Source organism: Haliaeetus albicilla, chromosome Z (assembly GCF_947461875.1).
Source record: "Haliaeetus albicilla chromosome Z, bHalAlb1.1, whole genome shotgun sequence".
NCBI lineage: Eukaryota > Metazoa > Chordata > Aves > Accipitriformes > Accipitridae > Haliaeetus > Haliaeetus albicilla.
Genome location: NC_091516.1, coordinates 519,565 through 538,616, shown reverse-complemented (window position 1 = coordinate 538,616; position 19,052 = coordinate 519,565). Strand labels below are relative to the sequence as shown.

Genomic DNA, 19,052 nt, shown 5'->3' with positions numbered 1-19,052 from the left:
AAAAATATGAGTACTACATAGGAAAAATATAACTATTTGAGAGTGATTAAAGTGAATAAACATCAGGTTTCTACTACTTTTCTCATATTAAAGAGCAAACATCAGGTTCCTACTACTTTTCCAGTATTAAAGAGCAGTATATGTTTCTGGACAAACAGACTATTACACATGGGTACCTTACTGCTTAAATAGTGCAAATAGACATTTGTGTTGTCCCTCTTAATGCTTAAAAATGTGTCTATGAGTTCAAAACAAGCACAGCACATACTGTACAGATTTTTCTGATGCGCTTTTGCTTCTTCCTCTAGGACCTTTTTGTTTGTCACTGCGTTACTGGAAGAGGGTATCTTTCCAGCACAGTCTGTCTTAATCTACAATCGCACTGTGCACATCAGCACAGTATGAGCATTACCAGCAGCTCTTTTAAAAAAAAAATACAAGCATTACAAAGCAAATGAATGTCCAGGGATTTCATCTTTTTTCACTGCATTAATCAATGTTTCATTTGGCGAGAAAAAGCAATAAAAACCATTCTGTAAAATGTCACTGGAATGCCTTGAGCCAAATCCTCAGCCCCTTTGCACGCAGGTACTATAAGTTTATCCCCATTTGAAAGTTTCCCTGGTGTTGGGTGGAGGTGGAGAAGGTGGAATGCTCTTGGGTGTGCTGTTTTTCTCCAGCAGGCTACATCAGATATAGTGACATCTCAGTGATTATTACCAGTCAGAACAAATTCGAGCAGCTCTGAGGATGAAAGAGGACTCTTTTTATCCTTAGGCTCTGGGAACGTGAATACATTTCAGTAAAGGAGAATTTCAAGCAACTAGAGGAACTGAGACTGCACAGTGAGGAGAACCCCAATCCCCGAGTGCAGCAAAACTGCTTGGATTTCCCATGGCCACACTGCTCGGCTGTCATGCAACCATGTGGCTGTAGCAGCTTTATCTCCAAGCATGTGCTCCACAATGCGCAGCATCCCAGAGGGACTGTGAAGTGGCTCAGCCATCTCTGCATGGCAGCATGTGGGGAACCCCTTAGAGCTGGGCACAGAGTCCAGAGAAAGGTGAATGGGAAGGGACAGGATGCCTCCTTAGTCATAATGTAAAAAAAAAAACCAAACAAAACCCCCCCCAACCAAACCAAAACCCCCAAGTGCTATTGCCAGCCAATTTACAGGGTTTTTTTAAAAAATTGTAGGTCTTCTGATCACTGGCAGGATCCATGACACTCCATCCATCTTCCTAGGTCAGATGTTGCATGAGAACATTGCCTGGCCAAATTCAAAGTATTCTCCTGCAGCCACAGTAATTGGGAATAATGCTAGTAAACAAACACGGTCCATTCAGCCCTGGAAAGTACTTACATGCTGCACTATTGCTTGCACAAGAGCTGCAAAGAAAGACAGCATCATGCATTTTACAGGCCCAATTCAGTTTATAGGAAGAGGTGGGACTTTGCTTTTCATTAATTTTGTTTTGTTTTCTTAGCTAAACATTGCTAGTACATGAAAAACTGAAGATCTTTAATATATAGCACTAGCAGAAGTACCTGTGGATCCTAAAGTTGGCTCTGGGGCAGATCTTTACTAGCAGCAAAAAGTAGTGGCATGTAGGGGTTTTGCTTTGTTTTAATCTCTCTCTCTCTCAAAAAAAAAAAAAATTGGTCTGAGAAAACATCTTCCTAAGGTGAGTCCATGTGCCCTTTTTCCTGGGGGCTCAGCAAATTCCTTTTGCAGTGACCAAGCTCTTGAATCCCCAGGCAACTAATGCTTGATAGCAACTCTCACTTACTGGCGTTGTGCAAACTTGTGGACTTCCACTGACTGCAGAGGAGTTACTCTTGACCTACCACTGTTTCAAAGAGATTGGATTCATTTAACTTGAATTTGTTGCCATATTTCTTGCTTAGGCATTAATAAGAGCTTAATTCTGCAACTAAGAGGTTAACAGAAGAGTTGATTAACTTTTAGAAGGCATGTTCTGATCCTCAGCTAGGACTGCAGTGTCATTGCTCCAGATTAATCAGATGTGAAGATTAAAGTCAGGTTGAATTAAATTTAATTTCTGTTGCAGTGGAGATTGCCACCAGCATACTGAGAGCTGAGGTTAGGCCGCTTATCACTGAAACATGGGAGAACCCACTTCCTTGCAGGTATAACATTGCACTGCGAGCAGGGTGCATTGCGGAGTTGGAACTCACAGGATGCAGGAAAACAAACCAGAAAGCTGCAGTGTCCTGCTTGTGTTAGAGAAAAAAATGGTACGCTCTCATTCCTGTAAGGTTTACTGAATTTTGTAGAAGCTAGACATTGTGACATAGGCTTCCTCATTGTTTGGTGACCTCATTTCACTGGTGGGCAGCATCTGGGATGCGGTGTCACCATTTAGGGGCTCTGGTCCAGGCTGGCCAGAGGGTTCCTGGGGAGGAGCGGAGGAAAGGTTGAAACCATCCTTGCACAGGGGCACCCTGTTGCTGTGGCACACTTCGTATGTGCTGGAGCCGCAGTTGCCTTCAGTGGCTGCAAACTGGCTGGTGCCCAGGAGCCTGTGCAGGGCTTCAGCTGGCCAGATTCCTCCGTAAGTCACAGAGGGGTTTAGGTTGCTTTTGTCTGTCATCACAGGGATCATCTTCAGGTCTGATCCATTCCTAAATTTTTCTGGAAGGTTTGTCTCTGGAGCAGTTGATGGCTGCAGAAAATTTTCCAGTTCAGCTTTTGCTCGAATGCCATCCACTTTATGGATATGAACGTAACCAAAACTCTCTGGGTTAAAGCTTATATCAAAATTCTGCATGGCAAAGGGAATAGCATGGTCAGTTAACAGTGGGTATTAGCTTAAGAGAAAAGGTACTTTAATAATTCATTTGATTTTTGAAGGGTATTTATTATTTCTTTAACTCTGAAAGTAACTGTGAGCAGGCGGAACGATAGGTTAGCAGAGAATAAAATATCATGTGGCTTAAAATCCTTTTCCATATTAATCTGAATCTACCCAGGGGCCTCCTGAAGGCAGCGTCACCGGAGTGCGTTTTACGCTCTACACAATGTGGTGGGAACTGGTGTTTCAGAGACTTCTCTGAGCCATGTATCTATTGCATGTCTGCCATTTCACAGGAATGAGTGTGCCAACCCAGGTGGTTCCCTTCAGTTTTATCTTCTTAATTTAGCAGTGAGGGAAGTAAAAGTTTGCCACGACTTCCTGAAATACATTAAGAATCCCTGCACTGAGGAGCATGGGGGGTGGGAGAGTCATCTTAGACCTCTTATTAAATTAAGAACATGCTAATAATGTACCAACTGAAGAGAACTGCACTGATTAATTTCTTAGTGAAAAAATGCACTAGCCACATAGTTTTAAGGCAATGGGTTAATCCCACACCTTATAGTTTATAACATTTGTCCATCTGGCTTTTATCTGGCAGAGCAGTTGATGTACTGCATGGTGTATGAGCAATTCTGCTGGCCATATAAGGGTACACGGGCATCACCAGGGATGTTTGCAAAGGGGCCCCATCCAGCCCCATGATCACACTTCCATAGAATCACTAAAGCATCTCAGTTGGAAAGGACCTCGGGAGTCCAACTGGTGCAACCTTCTGCCAGAAGCAGGACCTGGATTGGGTTATCCAGAGCCCGATCAAGCCAAGCCTTGAACATTTCCAGCAAAGGAGAACCTACTTCTTCTCTGGACAACCTACACAATATTTAATTGTTCTCATGGAGAAAGATTTTTCTCTTATATTCAGATGAAGTTTGCCCTGAAGCAACACGTGCCTGTTGCCTCTGGTCCTGTCACCATGCAGTCTTGTGGCAAGAGCACCTCCATCTAACTACACTTTAGGTATTGGAAGGCTGTGATTAGTAGTCCCCACCCTGAGCTTCCTCTTTTCTATAAACAAACTCAATTCCTTCAACCTTTCTTCACATATCAAGTTCTCCAGCCCTCTGTAATTACTTTGCACAAGTCAAAGCTCAGGCACTGGTTGAATTGTCTGTTATTTCCATACCCTCGACTAGAATCTGCCTGTGAAAATGTGGACTCTCTTGAGTGAAATGTAGAAGTAATTTCTGAAAGATGTCTCAGTTCATGCAGCAATGCATGTACTATCTCTCATGAGTGCTAGTTTTGTTCCCAATATTCTATACTCAGGTGAAAACAACAGTGGAGGTACATACATTTTTTGGCTTCTTGCATAGTTGTTCCAGTGTTTTTTTGTGATCAGGAAGGTTTGGCCACACAGCAGGCTTGATCCTGAAACAGCAACAGTACACAAAAAGAAGTTCAACAGCAGCAAAAGAGGGATATGTTGAGATATCAGAAGTTATTGCATCATTTGTCCTAATTCTCACAAAGCCTTAGGGTTAGCTTACATTACTCAGAATAACAACAGAGAAGTCTCAGAATAAAACAAAGACAGGGGAAGATGAGTTATGAAGGTCACCGAATACTCATTGTTCGTTTGAGTGCGCAAATTGTCACAGTTGAAAGAAGACACTTCACCAAGTACTGGAAAAGCAGCAAATTATGCTGGTGAAGAACTCATTTGCATCTAGCTGTGTTAACAGGGGTTTGCATGGTGAAAAGGATTTCTGCAAGTAAAAAAAGATGCTGCAGTTAAAGTGCAAATTTGCTGATATTTGCCTCTGCATGTTTACATAAGTCAAAGAACTGCATACTGTCCCACTCCTTGGCCAGCTACCTGTATCGTAGCCTTGTCGCACAGGTCTCATTTTTAGTGCTTTGATTAGGAAAGTTCTTTTGTTGTGCTGCTGCAAACCCTCAGCTATGATGCATCTAGAGAATATTGCCTGACTGACATTCAATGTTGCAGTGATAAAAATACAGCTATAGATGTATATGAATATATATTTCATTTTATATATCTGTCTGTATATGTAGGTATATATACACACACATATAAACCCCTCTTGTTTTTAAAAGGGAAATCTCTGCATTCAAAAATTCTCACCAGCTAAAAGCCTGTTTTTTTCAGCAGTTTTACACAAGCAGAACTTCTAGAAAGTTAGAGAACTGCAGGTGCTCAGCAACAGTAAAAAGCAAGAGCTAGAAATCTCAAGCCACATTTATACTTGCAAATAAAACAGCACCAGGGAGCATTCCCTGGCAGATAACTCCAGTGTCTAAAATGTTTAATTATTAAAATTGTTCTTGGCATGGTTTGACTGGGGCCAAGGCAATCCCCGTGTGCAATTCAGGAGTTAGCACAACCCAAGTGTTGTCCCCAAAAAGCAGCTTGCATGCAGCCATCTCCCTGGATGTCAGTGGAGCTGGATGCCATGGACGGGCTGCTCTGAATGCTTCCCAACAGCCCTGTGTTTTCTGCCTAGTGAGGGGTTCATCTCCTAGGGTTAAATTTGGGACTTTTTTGCTTCAAATTCTGGTTTCACTAGATTATCTACATATCTGTTAATTTTCTGAAATTTGTGAACTATCTATTCTATATAAACAGACATAGCCACACATTGAAAAATACATTTACAGCTATCTATGTACTGCTGTATAGCCAATATATGAAAAAACCCCAACGCAGACAAAGGACTGCCTGTGTAATGAACATATCTCCAGTCCCACTTCTGCCATGACTGCTTCCTTGGGGGATGAAGGGCCTGGTTTTGCCACATGGCTGGCTGGATGTGGACCTGCCTGGGCTAGTGGTTGATGCCATCAAGCCCTTGCTGCTGAGAGCTCTGCCTTGCTGCTTCCGAAAATGCTGCAGAGCAAACACCCTGCTGACTCAGCCTATGAAAGGGCAAGAGGCAATCTCCCCAGTATACCATTTCCACAGCTCTTGGGACTCTACAAAAACCCGCAGGCCGCTTTCTTTTCCGGATCTTGCTTGAAGCTTGAGTCAAATTTGACTCCAGTGAGACACTAACTCTGTGAGTGTTTCCTGGTGACTTCAGCTCCCCAAAGGTCTGAGTGTTCTGAGCCCAAGACTGAAGTCTGCTCAAGGTGGCAGGTCATCTTCTACCTGCCACACCCTCTCTTGTATTGCCCACTTCTATTCTTTGCCTACCTTTGGCTTGATATAGAGGTCCAGAGATGGAAAGAGAATAGTTCATAAGTGTAACAGGGAAAGCAATAAGACTGTCAGAACAGGATTGGCTTCCAACACTTTTTCTGATACAAAGAGACTTAGATTACCTGTTTTCCCAAAAAGTTACCATCAGGACAATCATGACAATGGACAGCATGAATCCCAGGATGGAGAGTATTACCACGACCACACTGCTATCTAAAGAAAAACAAAGAACATCAGCCAATGCATGTAAATATCTCACTGTTAAGCCACTGTAACTGTAATGTCTCTTCAGGCAATGAATTAGGAATTAATGCCAAGCATTGCACTTGCCTATCATTGTACTGGTGCAGTGGTGCATTTTTCGTGCCTCCCTGAAGGAAGAAAGAGGTGGACTGCCAGAGCATCAGCACTTAGCTGGGCTCCAAGCTGGGGTCCCAGGTTGGATTAAAGCAGCTAGAAGTCTGCTATCACCTCCAGCACATTGAAGCCACCACTCATCGAGCCTTTACAGCAGCACTGAAGTGAATTCACACACACGTGGTGCTGAGGCGCTCCTGGGGACTGAAGGGACCCCAAAGACCAGAAGAATTATTCATGTTTACAAGTGCAATGATGAGATTTTTATCCCATATCATATTTGTGATTAACACGCCAGGTTCACACACAAATCCAGGGCCCTGAAATGGGTCATGTTTCACCGCTTTTTGTGCCTTACCTAAAACAGTCAGTGCAAGCTGGTCCTCCTCCCTGCATGCCAACAGGCAGCAAGCAGGAGTGAGTCAGCCTTCACCTCCCTTTGCACCTCCCTCATGCCCTTACAGCAGCACTTCATCTGATCTTATCACTCTGAATGAGATTTAACTTCACATGGAGAGTCAGCCCCAGACCAGAGTGACACAGCCACTTTCTGGGTCATCTCCTCTGGGGTGTCTGGTGCCTGTAAGGCCTGACCCTGCTGTGACCGCAAGCTCTTCCGTCCCCATCCTCTCATCAGTGCTGCTGCCAGGGCTGGTCAGGGACCTGAGGACCCTTAGCTCTGCTTTATTCAAGGTGGACCAAAGCAATTTCTGCCCTTACAGGTCTCTGTGGAGTGCAGCTCCCTTGTGGTCCTGAAGCTCTTGGAAGCGCTCCATTCACTCCACATGCCCTTAAAATAATCTCCGTTGGGCTGCGAACGTACTTTCACCTCATACGATGCATCATTTTCGAGGTTTTTCCCCAGTAACTTTACCTGAAGGTATGGTGACTCTATTGTCTAAACACAAAAAAAATTCCGATTATTCTTCTAGAAGACAGAGGAGAAGTATCTTTGAGTTTCAGCAAAATGTGCAAGACCAGGTACATCCCTGCAGTACTGTGCTGTTTGTTCCCTGTCTTTGGTTATTACACAGGTGGTCATCATGGCGTCAGTCTAGTTTAACAGCAAGGTAGTCCAAACAGTATCGAGAAGAGAGATGAATGCTGGATAAAAGCTCTTTGGAAAACAGCTGGAAGTATTAACCATGCTTTGCTACTGCCAACACTGCAGTGGGAAATACATGCTTCCCTGGGAGAGCTCAGAAGAGAGAAGGGGGAAAAATATGTTTGTGCAGCATAAAAAGACAACTTCTGAAAGAGCAGCTCCAGGAAAGAAGCTGGAATCCCACAGTGCAGCTCTGGTGCTCTTCATTTCCATGTATTTGGTTGCCTGCATTCTTTTTCTAGTTACAGGTCTCCTGTGTTCCCTCTGCAAAAACCAGGTGTAGTCCACGCTTTCAAACACCCCCCCTCACCCCATCTAGACTAGAGTTTCAACGGCTGCCCAAACCAGATCCAGTTCACACGCAGCTGCAGCCTGAAACGTGGTCTGAGGGTGGAAGAGCTGCAGGGCTGCACCTAAAGCCTGGAGAGGCTCAGTGAAAAAGGGACACAAAGAAACTGTTGTTAAGAGAAGGGGTCATAACGATTTACTGACTGACGAGCACAGAAGATAAGAGCAAAACCACCACAGCAAAGAGCAAGCCATCCAAACACTTAGGATGGCTTGTTACATTATGTCTTCTCCTCCCACTGCAAAGCCCAAGTGAATGAAACTTTGTTAGCCCAGAGAAGTGTCTAACAGACGTGGGTGCTGTCAGTGGGGAACTGTTTCAAGTGATGAAATTTCCAAATGCCAAATATTGCACCTTTCCAAGTTTTCAGCTGGAGAACTGTAGAAATGCAGATTTGAGGGTTTTTACCTGATACTGGTATTTCTGATAACGTTTAATTTCAGAAATTAGTGTAAGTTCACCAACACATCATCGCTTACCTTCCAAGTACCTTCTTCTTGTCGATAGGCTATTTGGTGTATTAATTTGTCCTTTAAGTATTTCTTCCATGAGTGTGGTGTACTATAATGAATAAGGTATTCATTTGCCTCCTTTTGATATGTGACGTTTATATTGAATGGTACTTCAGGCTTAACTGCAAATGATAAAAAAACCCAGAATATAACAGGAGTAGAACAATGTTACTACAAAATAAACAGGTTTTGAAAAGCCAAAACAAAGTCCAAGTTACAACCCCTGCAGGGTGACCTACCTTGAGCGAGGGCTGGCCTGAGCTGGGTGAGCCTCGTGCTGAGCCCCAGCTCACCCTTACACCTTGGTCCTGCGAGGGGCTCAGTTTTGAGCTGCTGGAGCAGCAGTGTGACCAGCAGGGATGGTGTGACATTTAGTCTTGGAAAGCAATTCCTGAGCCTGCTCACCCCTGCAATAGCACTGCTTGAACATGTGAAATTCAGTCCCTCTAACCAGTGCTCTGAGACAGAGATCCCATGGCAAAACCCATTGCTGCTCTGGGAGGAAGGCACTGCGGAGGGTATGGGTACAATTGCCAGGACAGAGAAAGGGACAAAGTTTAACAGTGTTGTGTCATCCCCCGTCCCCCCCCAGAGGAGACTGTGGCTCCAGGCCCTTGCTATGAACCCACACTTGACAGGTTTGCAGGAGACTGTGTCAAATGACCATCTATGCAAGTACAATCAAGTCCAAAATGCAGCCCTCAGGACTCTTTCCAAGCTGTGCTGGAGCTGGATGTGACTGAGGTCTGCAGGGACTGGAGTCTGTGTCACTGAGGCTTCCTAAATGTGCCATGTAAAGTCCATCAGCTCTCACAGGAACAGAGAGCCCATAACTCTTTCCTCTCAGAAAAATGCATATAGCCAGAAATTATGCCCACTCCTCCTGCAACCCCCAAATACTTAATCCTTCCATGCAGAACCCACAGTTTCTAGAGGAGACGCCACCAGAGATGGTTCAGGCTGGCCCATAAACAGAGGTAATGTAAGATTGCCACAAAACTATTGGACCGGGGCAGAAACGTTTCATAAGAGATTGATGTCGCAATGCCTATTGCCAAAAGGAGGCAAAGCAATGTGGCACCAGAGCAGAACAGAGCTGCCCTACACAGGCTTCTCTGCAACCCTCAAATGAGACCAAATCCCAAGAGGGATAGGTCTTAAGAAGCCCCTCTTTCTTGGCTGAGGCAGGTCCCCCAACATGGCTTTGACAAGCCCATTCATGTGCTCTCGTCGTCCCTTCTGCACTGCAGGATGCCTGAGCACCTCATTCAAACAACAGGCTCCGCCAAGAAGCAAGGTCTGAAAAAGTGAAGTCTTGCAACCTTGCGGTCCCTGTGCTACTGACCTCATGCTAGACTTGGGGTGGTCAGTCCTGAAACTGTGCAATCCCTAGTAAGAGACGAACAAAATGTCCTTGCTTGACAGTTCATCCACGCTCAGGAACAGCTGTTTTGCCCATGTGCATGATTCAGGCTGGGCAGAGTGTTACAATAAGCCAGAATTCAGCTGCACATTTTGAATGGAGGTTAATCATGTTTGGCTTTGAAGCAAGTGGAACACCACACTCTGCCAACACCCCAATCCAGGCTACATGACCTGCTAGGACACTATTTTGTGCTGCCTCTACGTGATACAGATTCACACTTAGGTTTTGCGCTGGGCTATTTTTGTCCCCAGTAACCCCTCTATCTTAAAAATGTCCAAAATGTTAAGTGTCTTACCAATGTCAGTTACAACCAGACTCCTGCAGACCCTTCTCTTCATCTCAGAGACCATGCAAATGTCTTTATTTGAGAGTATATCAGTGAACTGTAAGAAATACGCATCTTCCTGTTTCTCCATATTGAAGCACACATAATTGCTGTCTTCCTTGGTACTGTTGACCAAAGCGAGACAATGTTAATTTCTTCTCAGTCTTACTGTAACATAGTAAGGGACGAATCCTGGTTGCTCATTTCACATTAACTGAAGTGAGATTCCATGTGAAATAAGAAAAAACACCATGTAAATAAGGAGTTTAAAAGATTGGTAGTGTTTTTCCTCGTGGTCTTTGAGCACAATAATCAAGTGACCTGAGTCACAGTAAGAGTCCTGGAGCTCTCCAAGAAAAAAATGCAATTATTAAATTGGAGATGTATGTGTTCAAAACCTTTGTATCTTTAAAAATTATCTTACTGCTGCCATTTTTAAATATAGACCAATAGGTTTAGATGCTCACTGAAGATAAAGAGAAATTTCTTATTGACTGAAGTGGTAGAAAATACAGGGTCAAGAGTCAGCCAGCCCATGAAGGAGTCACACGGTACAGTTTCAGAGGTGGAAATATATCTCTGTGTTCCTGCATCTGTGTGACTCCTGTGTTTGAGAACTGTCATAAAATTTGAGTCAAAATCCAGAATAAATCCCACGCAAATAGAAAAATTCTAATAAATTAGGTGAAAAAAAAATTAAGTACTGATTAGAATAGCAAGGTAAAAAAAAAATCCACTTCTTTTTCCGGAAGCTGGAGAACTTTCAGTTTCAGGAAAAACAGGCAAAGGGAGAAGCAGAAATATGCTAAAGAGACAAAATCCGATCTTTTTCGGCTAGGTGCATCAGTTTAAAAAAAGGTGGAAAAGAGTTTCAAGGCCTTGAAGAGAAGTGGTGACGACTGATGTGTTTGGTAACTGTTGGGGTTTTGCACACTCATTCTAGTGTGTTTTTGTGTGTCTGTGTGTGTGAATACAATTGCTTCATTTTTATATTGACTTAAACAAAGGCATTTTTCTGTGGTGGAATATCAGCCTTCTTGCCAAATAATTTTCTGTGGAAAGGATCTGCCTCTTCAAAAACATTTTTGCTTTTCACGTGATAAAAGCTACTATGGGGATTTTTTAAGTATCATTTAATTTAAAGGAAAAATTATCTCAGTTCATGCTGGGCTACATCCATATTACAGGTGCTCCAGAGCAACAGAGGCAAGATAAGGACTGTTGGAGGCATTATAATGTCCTTTACAGACTCTTCCAGCTGATTTTTTTTTCTTATTAGGGAGTTATGTTGTCTTTCAGTAAACTCTTCTTCTTTGCTGAATATAGCATTCAAACTTGATAAAACACTCTGAAACAGAATTGTGTCTAACTTTGCTGCTCCTGTTTCCCAGCATATGGCAACTTGACTTACTGGTGCTCAACAATTTGCTTCCCAGAAGTTTACCTGAAGATGGACTGACAGCACTTACCACAGGGCCAGGCTATAGTTAGTGTGGTGAGGAGGCAACTCGGTAAAATTGCAGGTTAGGCTGCTATAGGAGTCCTTAAATTCTAGCTGGCTGAAGCAGTCGAACTCAAAATTGTCTGGTTCGTCATCTCCAAAAGTCCCTGAGGAGACATTCACAGGATGTTACTGAACCTGTGAAAGTATTCAATTTGCAGCTCCCTTGTATAGGAGGCTTTTTCTTTATGTAATTGCCTGAAAGGAAGAGGATCAACCAACCTGTTTTGTAAGAAGCAAAGAAAGCTTGTTCAAAATGAAATTAAAAGCCACTCGCACCTTTCAAGCTTGCTCTCCCTGCATGCCAGCGAAGCCCACCCACTAACGACGCACGAAGGTACATTCTGCATCATCTGTCTGTGAACTATAAAAAGACATAGCATCACAGATGGTTTGGTCAGATGAGACACTCTGTGTCTGTTCTTTTCTATTAATCATGGGCGAAGATGGGTGTTGATGTCAAACCTGCAGAAACCTCTGTGAAAAAGCCCCAGGGTTAAGTGCAAAACAGAGAAAATATATTGTCCACTCCGCAGTTTAATTCCTCCTAAGTTTGAGCCAGGGACAGGGGAATTCTCATTTTAAAAGTTATAGGTAAACCTTATACCCATATAAAAGCAGGACCTACTCCATCTGAAAATCATCTCGGAACTTTCTCAAACAGGTTTTCCTATTAGGAACCACAAAATGCTGCTATCCTTGGGCATGCAAAAGGGAGCAAGACGTATTCAGGATGCCTGTTAAAAAGCAGAATATTCAAGTCAAGGACGAAAACACTCTTAAAAACAAACAGATCAGAAACTCTGCGTCTACCCATGCTGTGACAGTCTGGCCTGTTACCAGGTTTCTGAGAAGACTGAAAAATTGATATGGGTCATTTTAGGAAAGCAAGAGTATTTTGGTGTCATGAGGCAATTAAGCCTCATTTTGATTGTACTACAAAGTTTTCTGAAATGTCACAAATTTGGGCTCAGGAGGGAATGCTCAGACTTTCTGCCAGAACACGTGGCTTCCTGCAAATTAGCTTTGATGACTAATAAAACAATCACGATTTGAGTAAGAGCATATGTCTCAAGTCCTACACTTGGCAGGTATGAAGTCAGTGAAGCAAAACTGATGCTTCTGAGAGGAGTCCTCTCTGGTGGAAACTACCAGTTCAGCCTCATTTCATGAAATCTCACCCACTGTAGCCAAGCGGAGAGGGAAAAGGTTATTGCCATGATCCCTTGAGCAGATGCTTGGGACAGGAATGCCTCTGTCTCCTTTTAGCAGTGGTAAAGGGTAGCTGTGATGACACATAACCCTCTTCCCTGTGTCCAGGGACTATTCCCAATCCCCTGCGTGGTCTTCTCCTACCCACTCCTCAGATGTGTCCTTGTCATGCGGGGCACCTGCCTTGGAGAGAACAAGACCTTGGCTGCTCCGGCGATATCAGTGACTCATACTCACAAACAGTGTGGGGAAATGCCCATGGAAACATTTCCAATGGAAAATCCCTCCCAGAGAAAATGATGGTCATCTCTGCTGTCACCCAGGTGAATCGGATCACTGAGAGGTGACCAGCTACTTGGATACTGTGATTCATAGTCCTGCTGCTGATGCCCTCTGATCCCAGGCCAATCCTGCCAGTGTACAGGGAGACCCAGACCTTGTCCAGCGTGGGAGCACATCTGAAGGTCCAAAATGGTCATAGTTTGACAGCAGAGAGAAAGCAGGGGAGAGTTGTTTCACTGTTTTAAAATGTAAGCAAAGAGTATCACCCCACCAGGTCACTATTAGCAGTGCTTCCTCCTGACCTTGGAGCTGAGGTGTACCTGGAGTCAGGTTTTGAGTAAAAGAAGAAATTCAGAAGTTAGTCAGGAATGCAGAGAAAAACACAAAAGCAGTGCAGGCAGGGGCTAGGAAGGGAGCTGCTCCCACCAGCACCCGTGGTGGGCAGCAGGAGGGATGGGAGCATTCCGTGCTGCACTAATCCAGAACCCAGAGGCAGATCTATCCCCCGAGCTAAGATTTAGTGGCCATTTGCCACCATGAGCAATCAGTGCTAAGAAGCAATTTCTGGTCTTCCCTTCTCACCGCAGCTTTGGTGGGGTCTGTCCCACAGGGGGCCGAGCTCTCCCTGAAGGACAACGAAATGCGATGTCTTCCACCATCGCTGCTGCTTTGACGGCAGTGCCCGACACGGACAAAGCAGGTGCTGTACAAATTCGCTCTATTTGACCATCACATTCAAGAGAGAGACAGAGGTCAGCGCAACCGTAGAACAAGCCCTGCAGCCGTTTCACACAGGTGAGAGTCTTGATCAACACAGCCCTGCGCCATCAGGGCAGACATATATGTACAGAAATTTATATTACGTAGAGTTACATATTTGTGGGTAAAAGTGTGTGCACATAGATATACATATATTCAAAATTCAGGGAATAACAAGTAAGCTGAAATGAATCTGCATAAAGTGGACCCCCCCATATTTTATATATGATATATATATCATTTATATAGATAGATGTACCTAAAGCTCACATGCACAGATATGTCATATTTTATGCCTCTCTAAGACTTTACTTGCAACTACCAGGAGACTGGCTTATTTATACTCATTTACCTCAAGACAACGTTAAAACTTAAGAATTAGCATGACTGATGTTCCTTTGTATAACAGAGAGATGCTCCTTGGTGCTCTCTGTGTATGCAAATACATATACCAGATTTTGCATAAACACACAAACCTGATAATCATCATATTAATAAATGGCATATCAGAAAAAATCTTTCAGATGTCTGCTACTGCTTTGCCGAAAAGTGACAGAAATTTTAATTCATTCTCTATCAGGCTGACAGCAAAATGAAAGGAAAGAAAAAAAGTTTAGTCTTGCAGTTCAAACAGCCATTTAATGTTTAATCAGCGTGGTGTACCTTTGCTGCCGCACTGGAAGGAAAGTTGACTTTACCTCTTTGATGCTGAATTTTCACGTTGTGATTACGTGGTTCCTTATTCATGGAAATAATATCCTAACCATAGAATATATGATAATTAAACCTCATGAATGGTGTTAAGTAAGCAGTTTGAAGTTCATTTTCTGGCATGGTTCCTCCATGGGCTGACAGTCATTTTTTTGTCTGACATAAATATGCATGTAGCCTCAGTTATGCTTCTTCCCTAAACATCAGAACCACCACACTTGAATGTGTTTGCTGTGTAAAAGTTTTTGATGACTCCAGTATGACTCACACTGCTAAAGACTTTACACAATTAAAAGTTTACAAGACTATATTTTATTTCCTTGAGCAGTCCAGACCAGGCAGAGCCCTGAGCCCGGGTCTGCAGAAATCAAGGTGGGGCTTGAGATGGGGAGATTCTAGTGGGAGAAAGACTGCGCTCATAGCTACAGCCATGGCAGGTCCTTCACAGAAACGGTTGCCTCCTGAGTTTGGGGGAATTTCCAAAGCCAATGAAGTGACTGTTTCCACGGACAGAGTAATAAGAAATCTCTAGTGCCGATCTGATTCAGGCAGAACTCGTTTTAATGACAGCAGTTTTGATGTGGGTTGGACAAACCCTACAAGTCTGGGTGGGAGGACCACTGAAGCCAGCCGCCCTGCCCGTGAGACCCCGCAGCCTGCTGCCGCCCGCTCCCCCTGCCCGTGCCCTCCTGTGCCTCCGCGGCTGCCCCTTCTTAGCTCTGCTTGTGGCTCTCTTGGGGCTTTTGGGGATCTCCACCACCTCTGCCAGGCTGGGGGACAGCGCTTGGGAGGCAGTCTGTCACTCAGAAAAGAGGAGGAGATGAAGGCAAGTGCTGCAGTGAGCTTTTCCCTCTTCTGCCCATAAGAAGGGGTGAGCTCATGCCTGCGTTGGCTGGCGGCACTTTGCCGGGAGGCAGGGCGAGTCGGAAAGGTGAAGAGTGAAAGCCAAACATCCATGACGGGTGATTTTACCCTGGGTTGTTTAATTTGTTGGCCAAATCCATGAGACTCATAAAGAAGTCATAAAAGCTGCTAATTGCTCAGTGGGGATTTTCTGAATCTGTTTGTCTTTAAGTCTAAACAAATTATGGTTCACTGGAAGTTTGTGACAAAACAAGGAAATGTCTCATCATATCTGCTTCTGAGAAGCCCTGAAAATTTCAGTGGCATCAGAGGTAAATCACTAGCATTGACCATTCACCACGGTAGCTGCTTGACAAAGCCGGCTCTAAAGAGCTGCAGATTGTATAAATAAAAGGCAAATAGAAAAAACAAGGTTGTTAGATGCAGTTCTGAGCTGCTCCCTCTTTTCTTCTGACTGAAAAACTTATCATGCATATCCTACCTATGTATATATGTATCTGTGTACATATGTGTGCATATATGCATGTCATAATACATGACACATGGGAAAATGAGATTCCCTACCTGTAAGATAGCATAGGAACACAGCCATTATCTTCCTAAAACTGAAAAAACTCTTGCTCCCAAACAATGGAGCCCAAAAACTATCAGTAACTGAGCAACTGCCTGTGTCCTTCAGGCAGAGTGCAACCAGCTCTGTCACTGCTGTTTGTTTAGTATTAGACAAGTAAGAGTTTAACAGATCTGGGACTGAATCTGTAAATCCAATTTTTTGGCTTCCTTTTGAGAAAAGGGACAGCGGACGGAAACAGTGGTTTTATCGCTGCTCTTTATGTTTTGATTTTTTATTTTGATGCTGCTAAATAATTTCCACTTCTCTGAATGAGAAAATGAAAACTGCAATAAGCCTAAACTTAAACTGTTTAATTAATTTATAATTATTTGCTGAGTAAGGGAGGAATGGTCTTAGTGACAGGCTGTGAGAACCTCCGGTTCAGTTGTTGCTTCAGCCCTACTCCGAGGGAGACTGGGACTATCTCCCAGATGTATCTGATGCAATTGCTTGAAGAAAAAGGGAAAATGTTTGGCTTTTGAAGTGGAACAGTTTGGGACAAGTTTGAGGTACCTTGAAACATTTTCTTTGGAGGAAACTGCCAAGAACAAGAGAAGCCAGAACCTCACCCCTCTCTGATGGCAGCTCAGAGTGACCATGGGCTGCAGAAGAGTGAAGTGGTTCCCCGTGCCCAGGCATAATTCCTCACACGAACACTAGACACAACAAGAAAGGATTAAACAGGTCTGATCTTGCATGGCCTCTACATACAGCTATGGTTTCCGTCATTTCATACAAATTTGGATGTTACAAGGACAGCAGACTTGGGAATTGAATTAAATAGGTATCGTCCAGCTCCACATCTGCCTCAGGTACTGGCACTAAAAGAAAGATACTGGAGGCTAAAACACTAACACATTTAACACAGCAGTTGCATTTTGGAGCTCTTAACTCAGGTTTTTCAAGATCATACATGAGTGGAAAGATGAAGATGAAATGACTCACCATCACCATCCGCTGAGGTGCAACCACTTTCCCCAAAAGTGGTGTGAAGAAACAAGACGAAAATGCTCAATACTGTACTCGTCTGTGTCATCCTGAACAGGCTGCATGTGTGCAGTACGCGTGTGTGTGAAACCCGCGCTCACTTACTTTATACTAGACGCAGAACAAACCCATTGCATGATAAAGAGACCGCAGGCAAGGGGAAATGTAAACATGCCGACAAGGATGACTAGTGGCAGAGAGCAGGAAGCCAGCGTGAAGATATTTGCAGAACTTTTACTTTGAAACATGCTTCCCACTTCAAAACTAAGGACCTTCTGGATCAGACTTCTTGGGCCAAATCTGGTCAAGTCCTGTAGGTCAGGAGCACATTTCATGGATGGTGGTCCTGGCTTGGCTAGTGGGATTTTTGCTGCTGATTTCCCTGAGAGCATGGTTTAGTCGTCTCATCCATTTTCCTCTCAATGGCAGGACACAGGTCCAAAGGAGAAAAAACTTCCAGCTATGAAACACTAAGTGTGATTGCTGTTGTTTATTCTTCAAGTGTTAGTATCAAAAGAAGTGTGACCAGAAGGTCGAGGGAGGTGATTCTGCCCCTCTGCTCTGCTCTGGTGAGACCCCACCTGCAGTACTGCGTTCAGCTCTGGGGTCCTCAGCACAGGAAAGACATGGACCTGTTGTAGTAGGTCCAGAGGAGTACCACAAAAACGATCAGAGGGGTGGAACACCTCTCCTATCAGGAAAGGCTGGGAGATTTGGAGTTGTTCAGCCCAGAGAAGAAAAGGCTCCAGGGAGACCTTATTGTGGCCTTTCAATATATAAAGGGCACTTATAAGACAGACAGAGAGAGGCATTTTACCAGGGCCTGTAGTGATAGGACAAGGGGAAAGTTTTAAATTGAAAGAGGGTAGATTTAGATTGGACATAGGGAAGAAATTTTTTATGATGAGGATAGTGAAGCACTGGAATGGGTTGCCTAGAGAGATTGTGGATGCCCCATTCCTGGAAGTGTTCAAGGTCAGGTTGGATGGGGCTTTGAGCAACCTGGTCTAGCAGAAGGTGTCCCTGCCCATGGCAGGGGGGTTGGACTAGATGATCTTCAAAGGTCCCTTCCAAACCAAACCATTCTGTGATTCTGTGAAGTCCCACATAAGGCAATGCTGACCTAGAAAATCTGTGATTTAAAAGACTAATCCTACAAAACCTAGCTCCCAAGACCAAAGTGGTACATCTCATAATTTTTCAGGCTTTGGACAAAGCAGAGGCAGAAAGCGGAAGATAAAGAGGTGTTAAATATTTCCTTCGCACACTTTCTGTGGCTGTATACACCAACGCATACTAGAGCATAATGCAGGGCCATGTACACGGCTGACTGATGTGGCTAACTACAAGTGAGCTGAAGACCTGAAAGAGAAGAGCAAGCTCTGGCACAGCCCTGGCTGCACCAAAAAAACTTTATGTCGGAGGCGTAAAGGAAACCGAGGGGAAAGTTGGTAACAATGCCCAGGCAAACAGAAGAATGATGACACTATAATAAGCAGACTCAATATGGAAGCCACAGCAGCTTTTCCATTTGCAAGGAAATAATTTAAACCACTCACCAAAATGGTGAAAGCTCAGCCCTTGTGTCTGGAAAAGTGTTCTTCTTGCCAGGACATCAGGGACTGTCCTCCAGTGTCACTTGCTTCCCTTAATGGGAAGAAATGGTCCCCTTTCCATGAGAACGCAGCGAGGCTGCCCATAAGATGGACATCTCCCATACCTGTGTCAAGACCCTCCTTGTGGTTGGACCCTGAGGCTCCCCACCAAAGTGTTCCCTGAAGGTGCACTAAACCTCAGTAGATGCAGCAAAATGGTTTTGGATTCATTGGTCAATATGTACATATTTACCATGTATACTCCTATGTCAGAGCCCTTCATGCTTCACTCCTGTCCAGCCGGCGGAGAGCATGATTCATCTCATCCGAACATAGACATTCAAAAGATGATGAAATCTGAACTAAATACATTTATTTCTCTCCACTGAATTCAAAAAGAGCCCAAGATGAG

The 19,052-nt window shown here is 44.0% G+C and overlaps 1 protein-coding gene across 1 annotated transcript; it reads right to left on the bottom strand.

Moving 5' to 3' along the window:
* Positions 1 to 428: 428 nt before the first annotated feature.
* On the bottom strand, positions 429 to 17,156 carry IL7R (interleukin 7 receptor). Its single transcript, XM_009916931.2, has 8 exons — positions 17,004 to 17,156; positions 11,586 to 11,724; positions 10,087 to 10,241; positions 8,333 to 8,487; positions 7,120 to 7,297; positions 6,165 to 6,255; positions 4,175 to 4,250; positions 429 to 2,786 (listed from the first exon to the last, which is right to left on the bottom strand). Exons 1-8 carry the CDS (start codon positions 17,092 to 17,094, stop codon positions 2,283 to 2,285), a joined length of 1,389 nt encoding a protein of 462 aa, XP_009915233.2. The 5' UTR covers positions 17,095 to 17,156; the 3' UTR covers positions 429 to 2,282.
* Positions 17,157 to 19,052: the final 1,896 nt, after the last annotated feature.

What these genes read in the sequence shown, in the direction of transcription:
- IL7R (XM_009916931.2), bottom strand. Translation starts at nt 17,094, where the DNA reads ATGACACAGACGAGTACAGTATTGAGCATTTTCGTCTTGTTTCTTCAC. An exon ending in GCTGCACTCCACAGAGACCT is followed by an intron (nt 6,256 to 7,119) that starts GTAAGGGCAGAA and finishes GTTTTTCTTTAG; the next exon opens with ATAGCAGTGTGGTCGTGGTA. An exon ending in TATGCAAGAAGCCAAAAAAT is followed by an intron (nt 2,787 to 4,174) that starts GTATGTACCTCC and finishes TTTGCCATGCAG; the next exon opens with AATTTTGATATAAGCTTTAA.